Source organism: Plasmodium coatneyi, chromosome 12, assembly GCF_001680005.1.
Source record: "Plasmodium coatneyi strain Hackeri chromosome 12, complete sequence".
NCBI lineage: Eukaryota > Apicomplexa > Aconoidasida > Haemosporida > Plasmodiidae > Plasmodium > Plasmodium coatneyi.
Genome location: NC_033567.1, coordinates 1,773,317 through 1,781,520, shown reverse-complemented (window position 1 = coordinate 1,781,520; position 8,204 = coordinate 1,773,317). Strand labels below are relative to the sequence as shown.

Here is an 8,204-nt window from a genome sequence, read left to right as displayed (position 1 = left end):
GTTGTGTTATGGATCTTATATATGCAAAAAGGAGGTATTTGTGAGTATTTTAAATTGAAATAAAATACGGTACAATTTTTTTAAAAACAAATTATTATTTAAGAAATTCAAATACAAGAATTATATCTATTCGTAGGTTCTTCTTTTAAATGAAAGATTCGCCATAATATAGGTCAAAAAGGAACATCCACGTGTACGATGTTTTTTTTCTTTTTTTCTTTTTTTCCTACACATAAAGTATTTTTTATAACATATGAAGTAGTAATGTAGAAATAAATTATTGTAAATTTTACAAAAGATAAAAAAAGGGAATTGTCGTTGTAATTTAATTAATGTGTGTGTTTCACCTTTCATTAAATATATTACTTCATGTAGAATTTAAAAGTTCTAATGAACACGTTTTATTTAACATGCACTCTTTGCATATTGCACAACAGTTCAAGAATTCATAATTGTGTGTTTATAGATCAGGGTTATAAGAGGGGTTTGTTTGTTGCTTCCGTGAATCAGGAATATAGAAGGTTGATAGTTGTATAGATGGATCAGAAGTTTTCGGAGATGCACGCCGTTGTTCATAGATCGCGGATCAGGAGATCCATGTTTGTGTTCATGGGTCATGGTTTCGGCCTTCTAAGATTCACAATTGTATTTATGAATCAGAATTTTAGTGCTTTCAGAGTTTACGATTTAATTTTTCCTCTTTTTCATTGCGAACCGTTATATATACAACAGTACATGTACCTTACATGAGTGTGGCATCTATACAGCAGTTACACTACTTGTAAACAAAATTTTCATGTTGCATACTACGAAGCTCAGTATAGAGCATTTTAAGTAGAATGTAAGCTCCACCCATGGTTCATGTAAAAGTATAGGATGATTTTTCCTTTATATATATTGCCCCGAGGAATAAGGACTTCTAATATGGAGGTACGAATATTTTGTGTGTTACTTTGTATTCCTCATAAAAAATAAGTGTATTATGTGACAACATAATTTTCGTGGATCACTTCAAAGGAAAAGAACAGTCGCTAGGCTATCTATTAAAAATGATAATTTACAATTATTTGCGATGAGCACATTTTACTTCACGATTGTGCCGATTTGATATGCTACATGTCGAAGCGTTCAGTTCTTGAATAATCATAGGAGGTTCTCATAATTGTATTAATGGAAATATTGTATTCATGTAGTTAACATACAGAAGCATCAATATGTAATGGCAACAGAATAGGCCAATGGAAAAATAAATAAATAAATATATAAATAAATATATATATATATATATGTATATAATACTTTCTGAGGAATACTTGAATTATACAGTCCCCATTAAATGATGAAAAAATTATTTATTTGAACTATAAAAATACGAATCCTCCCTCAGGTCCATTCTTCATTTTACTTCAATACCTAATAGAAAATATAAGCACATCCTATTAATAGGTTACAAATACATTTTATAAAAATGATAACATTTCCGCCATAAATAGGAACTTCTGTGGCCACCCTATTTTTATAATTTTCCCCCCCAAAAAATGTACGAATTCGTATAAAACCTAAGATAAATATCTTAAAATATATGTTCAGGAAACAATTTGTTATGGCTTATTTGTCCCCATAATGATATAATGCATACATGAATATGGAATGCTGTGGGGTCCCATCTTATGGATTATTCATATACACCTTGAGGCTCTCTAACAATATGGTATCCTCTTCCTTCTTATCCTACCCTCACGGTATGTTATAGTGCTTCCCCGCCTTTATCATGAACAATAACAAAAAAGTTGCTTTCCCCCCAAATAATCTTAAAATAAATTTCTAAAAAACTGAACGCAGTTTTTTCCATGTTTAGTAGTGACTAGTAGAAGAGGTCCGTGTAAAGAGTGTATCAATATAAGATTATGTAAACAGTACTTATTGTACATACTCATGTGTACATTTTACGAATATATTCTATTCTATGACATTCAAATAAAGTGTCTAAATAAAAATGACCACATTATTTGAGAAACGTTCGCGGTATATATAAATATAGGACCGCACAAGAACAGTATGTTCTGTACATAAGCAGTTTGACCTGAAAGAGAGGAAAAATTCTACTACTAGAACCATGTTCTGATTATATGAGTAGTTTGATCCACGGCCAAATGAGATTTTCCATTGGAGAAATATACCGTCCATATATGTGTTTATATAGGGCGCGATTTTCCATATGCTACGAAAAATACACTCGCACTCAGTGTTATATAACATAAGGTATGAAAAATAAAGGAAGAAAACCAGTAGCTCCTTAGAAAATGCCCCTTTTTAACTTTAACGTTTGGTAAAAATGAATTACACATAAGGAGTTTTTGCACCCAGAGGATATTTCATAAGAGTGATATATTCCTATAATGAATTTATAAAAAAAAAAAAAAAAAAATGGGCTCGAAGAGAAACACAGACTGTGTAAACATATGTTACGAATGAATGAGCTTTTTTCTATGCTGCATGTGTATAGGGGCTTAACTGTATTTAAAACTGCACCAAATTTAATTATTAGGGAAGAGCCGTTTAAGGGTTTAGGACGCTTTTTAATTTTTTTTTTTCCTCCTAATTTATAAAATGGTTGGTGTGCACACACAAACGTAGTGCTATAACAGTATTTTATACATATCACACAATAACGCAGTAATTTCATACTTTAAGAAAAGAACATTATAAGACCGGTATAAAGAAATAGTAAGTATATGGAACGCAGAGGGTAAAATCTTTCGTTAGAGCGGCAGCACCTCCAAGTGTTGAGCACAAATATATGTATGTGAAAACACTATCATCATGACCAGGGTACCTGTCCAAGTAAACACCTTATGTTCTCCGGTTGGATGTAACATCCTCCTCCTGCGGAAGGCCTTGTACGTTAAGTAAAGCGGAATAATTCGTAATAAGGGTGATTTTTTCTAAGAATATATTATTACAAGATTTGAATCCTTGTGTTCATTTTCCTTCAAAATTTGCCCCATACCAGCGTAACCTATTTATATATATATTCGTAATATTCCATAATTCCTCAGTAGATTTTGCTAGTATTAAAATTAAAGCTAATATGTGTAGTGGAACTTATGTTTTCCATGTTGATTCTTTCTAAATTATTTCTAATTGAATAAATAAACTCTGTTCCACATTATCTTAAGTATCTGAACCCAAAAGGGAAAGGGGCAGTCATTAGTATTGCCGCGCTTTCATCTGCGAAATCCATTTTTTTGGAACTATTTCTTAATATACTCCTTAAAGAATTTGTTCGAACGCATGAAACTCTTTTTCATTCCCTGTGTGCACTGTATTATCAGATTTCTCAGTGAACCGCGTGAACCATCAGAACAGTCATTAGGTAATGAGGGCATTAACTTGTTCCTCGGGAGGGTCACATAGGAACAATTTGTGAAATAATTTTTCGCGGATACCACATAATCAAAGTGCAGGGAACGTTTGTACAATTTTCCTTCAGCGCAGAATATTTATTTGTATATTCCTCGCAGCGGTTATATGTTCGAATAAGCTATTGGCTTCTTTCTCCACAAATGTCTCATCATTGCTCTTTTGTATTAATGTCGCTCTTTCGATTATTCCTTTATGTTCCGGTAAACTTTAGGAGCATACGAGTAAACATAATAGTAGGAACTATATGAAGAAAGTACGTATAAGTTTAGGAATGTGTAAATGTTGTTTCAGAATTTATTCTGAATTAGGGGACGGATGAATTGAGCTATTATATGTATGTACTGAATAGAATGATTATGGAATTTGTACAAAATGAATGAACAAAAGCGCGTGCATATAATAATGGAAGTCGGAGTAATCGTAAGAGCAAGGATGCTCTGTACTTTTTGTAGATAACAAGAATATGTTAAAATTATTATATGTGTAGTTTTTATTTCGCAGATGTTCATTATATGTGTTAGTAGATTCTTCCAGTATGTCAGGGGAATTTCGGTGAGTGCCATCTTTGCATTCCTTTATATGCGTTTTATGGGAAATGTGTACATTTCCGAGCATAGGTGCAAAATACCCATGTTCTTTTTTTCTTCTTTTCTCTTGTTTTTCGTTTCACTTTATGTTTTATGTGTACCAAAAATCCTTATATTGTATCATCAGTTCATGGAATTTTATATATATGCGTTTGATATGTGGGGCATTTCCTTTCATATTCATTACGAACACAGTAACATATCGGAAATTTTGTATTCCCTATAATTCAAAATGTTCATGATACAAAAAATAATACAGCCAAAAGGGATAATATATGTCAATTTCCCCGTGGCTCTATAAAACAGGGTATTCCATGAATATATTACTGCATTATGGTGCATGAGGAACCTGAAGAGAGGGTATTATACCAGCTGTATGACCCTTAATAGTTCCTGTTGAAAGCACGCCGCCCTGGAAAACTTCTTAAGAGGGGACGTACTATATATATCATGATTGGAATAGCAGAGGAATGTGGTCATCACAGAATTCCTATGTGGCACGATCATGTCTAGTATTGCTATAATAGATGTGATCATATAGTTTTATAATATAGACGTACAAAATTATGTTATAAGAAGGTAAAAACGTAATGAATAAAGGGGGGAAAGGAACCATAGAAAAAGTCCCTGTGGGGGAACATGCTTTTTTTTTTTGGTAAATTATGGAAAGATACAGAATATTCTAATATGTATAATCAGAAAAAGCGGGAGGATGAAAGAAATAGGACATTGTGTTTTGAGGGACAACTTAATGTGATATTATAGAATGGCAAGAGGTAGTTGAATTTGCTCCATATGAATGAATACTGAGTTATTAGTGTATGCTGTACAGTAGAATGCATTCATGTGTACGGATTGAATGAACAGTGAGGGTCGGTCGCATTTAACTAATGTTCCTTTCATTGTATATTACGGCAGGGCGTAGCGGGCGCATCTATCATCTTCAGGATAAATAAGAATATAAATTAATATAGCATTTAAGTGAATGAATAGACGGAGTGTTCTTGCTAAAAACGGCGTCGTATGCTCGAATATATATTTTTTCCGGAAATCTCTACATGCCTTTTCCCTAGGGACACCTTATTTAAACGTTCTATTATAAACTAAGGAGGAATGAATTTGTATATGCACAATTCTACTACAAATACAATTGTCCGTCTTGTAATTTTTATATAATGATATAAATAGATATAATGTTTTATTAGTATTTTTGAACTAATGTGTGGAGTAATAACTGGTGCGGCATTATGTTTGAAGAATTTACATTATAAGAAGGACCCTATAGGCAGTTCATATTTGCTGTTGTATGAATAAATTGATATATAGTACATTTGGAACAGCCCCCCCCTTAAACTGCAGTGAGGGTAAATTTTAGAGGGAAGGAAATCGTAAGCATACGTAGGAAGGGAATGTCGGTGATTGAGTATACTTATTCCTTTAATGAATATTTTAATCTATTATAAAGTTATAATAATTTTGTACAACTTTTTTCTCAATGGGAAGCCTCGAATATTATATTTACAATGAAATTATTCTTCCCTCTCTTTTTTTATAGGAATAAGCAAACAAATAAGGTTATACAGTATAATATAAGAATATAAAGTGGCTGAATGTTACGGAATATACTAATTTTCTTTTTTCTTAAATGAAATAGAAAATGTAGAAAACACCTGGTATATGGAAGTTCTGCCTACTGTAGAGTACAAAATTTAAGGGAAAAGAAAAGAGTGCCCAATAATTAGAGAATTGCATCTGTCGTTCAAGTGACAATTCATTTATTAACATCGATGTTGTGGTATTATCTGAATGCACAACTCAAAATAGCTTAAGAAGAATATATGTTGTACATGCTAAAATTTCCTCATAAAAATGTATAAATTATTGTTAACAGAATCTAAATTGAATATAGCAATCATCATAATTTTTTCATAATAGAATAACTATTCATAAATATGTAATTTATATATTTCTGAAATTACGTAAATATTAATCAGTTTCATATTTATTGGATGAATATTATATAAGTGTTTCTCTTTTTTCTTTTCAACTCTTTTTTGTACAGATTTGTTCTGTAATAAAAAACTTTTTTACATGCAATTAGAAAAAAAAATTACTTCGGGGCGAGAATTTATCTCTATTTCGTATTTTAATAAAAATAAAACATGTATATAAATTGTTGTAGGTACGTTCAAGTATGCTTCCTTTCTCTTGAATGCACTCATTCATGCAGTATATGCGCATATATTACTTAGGTCCTTTTTTATTTTTTCATAAAATAATATTGCTATGTCAAAACCAATGCTTTAATCTGTTGTGAATGGATGGACTGCATGCAAAAAAAGAAAAATTTAAATAAACATACATTCGCAATGTATATGTTCTTGTTTTATAATTAACGACAGCTAGCAGATCCGTGAATAAGAATTCATCTACCAGTATTTATCTATCTTGTACTTCCTTTTTTTTTTTTTTTTTTTTTTTGGACATAAAAATATTTTTTTAATTGTGCGGTCCATTAGTTTTAATTTAATTGTTGGCAGAAAACTTTTTTATTTACAATATAGAAAAATATATTTTTAAATAAAAAAAAAAAGAAACCATCAAACTGATAGACTTGATTTTAATTTTTTTTTTCATCTACTATTGAAAAAATATTATATTATGAAAAAAAAGAAAGGAAGAACCCCATCCTATTGGTAGACACTTCTTTTTCCTATATATTACAATAAATATTGTTTTTAGAATATAAAAAAAGAAAAAATATCGCTGAACTAATATATAATTTTGTATTGTTTTCTTTCATACAACTCCTTTCTCAATCGAACCATAATTAAAAAAGAAGAACCTACGAATAGATATAATTCTTGTATTTGAATTTCTTCAATTATAATTTGTTTTTAAAAAAATTGTACCGTATTTTATTTCAATTTAAAATATTCACAAATACCTCTTTTTGTATATATAACATCCATAACACAACATGGTACATTCAAGCAGAACAACAACAACAGCGAACGGTGCCCTACAGGGAGGGTTGCCATCCCAAGGTAGCAGAATCCCATTTGCACAAGCTAGTCAAAAAAATAAAATGGACGGAAAGAAGGCCTCAGGATCGTCCCTCTTTTTCACTAAAAGAACTGCGATGTTATTTTTTGTTCTTGCTTTTATCTTTTTAAAGGTGAGTACTACACCCAAACAGAGGCAAACACACAGATAGGCAAAATAGAGGGGTGTGATACTTAATAATATAGATACGCATCACTATGATGTTGCAAGTGTTATACACATGTCCCATACGAATAGTATGTATCGTACATACTATTACATGCATATTTAATACTTTTTCATTATTTTCTTTTCTTCCCTTTTCTTCCATTATAGCATCAAGAGGATTTCAGAAGACAGGATGTGAATGCTCCATTACAACTGCATAAAAGTATTGGTAGAAATTTAGCAAGCGCAGAAGTAGCAACTCCATCACAAAATAAATCCTCACTTAAAGATTTATTTCAGAAAAAGGAGAAAAAAGAGAAAGTTCCTGAAGTTAAGAAAGGGGCCTCGGGGTCCGGAAACAAAGCACCGAGTGCTGCTGGGAACAAAGCGCCAAGTGCTGCTGGGAACAAAGGGCCGAGTGTTGGTAGGAACAAAGGGCCGAGTGTTAGTAGGAACAAAGGGCCGAGAGTTGCTGGGAACAAAGCGCCGAGTGTTGGTAGGAACAAAGCTCCAACTGGAGTAGAAAATAAAGCTCCAACTGAAGTAGAAAATAAAGCTCCAACTGAAGTAGAAAATAAAGCTCCAACTGAAGTAGAAAATAAATCCCCAACTGAAGGAGAAAATAAATCCCCAACTGAAGGAGAAAATAAATCCCCAACTGAAGGAGAAAATAAATCCCCAACTGAAGGAGAAAATAAATCCCCAACTGAAGGAGAAAATAAATCCCCAACTGAAGGAGAAAATAAAGCTCCAACTGAAGGAGAAAATAAAGCTCCAACTGCATCAGAAAATAAATCCCCAAGTATTGCTGAAAATAAAGCTCCTGGTGGTCAAGCAAATACAAATAACCCTAATGTTACTTCCAGTACAAGCGGAAATGGAGGAAATCGCCCCTATCGTAAGCCAAGAGGAAGGAGTGATATAAAGTCTGATGAGGAGTACTACAGTTCAGATGAAGACGCATATACTAGGAAATGA

General features: G+C 32.1%; 1 protein-coding gene across 1 annotated transcript; it reads left to right on the top strand.

The window, feature by feature from the left end:
• Positions 1-6,993: 6,993 nt before the first annotated feature.
• PCOAH_00040510 (Uncharacterized protein) lies at positions 6,994-8,204 on the top strand (the record flags this gene model as incomplete). The annotated part of the gene is made up of 2 exons (XM_020060839.1): positions 6,994-7,191; positions 7,395-8,204. 2 exons carry the CDS (start codon positions 6,994-6,996, stop codon positions 8,202-8,204), a joined length of 1,008 nt encoding a protein of 335 aa, XP_019916587.1.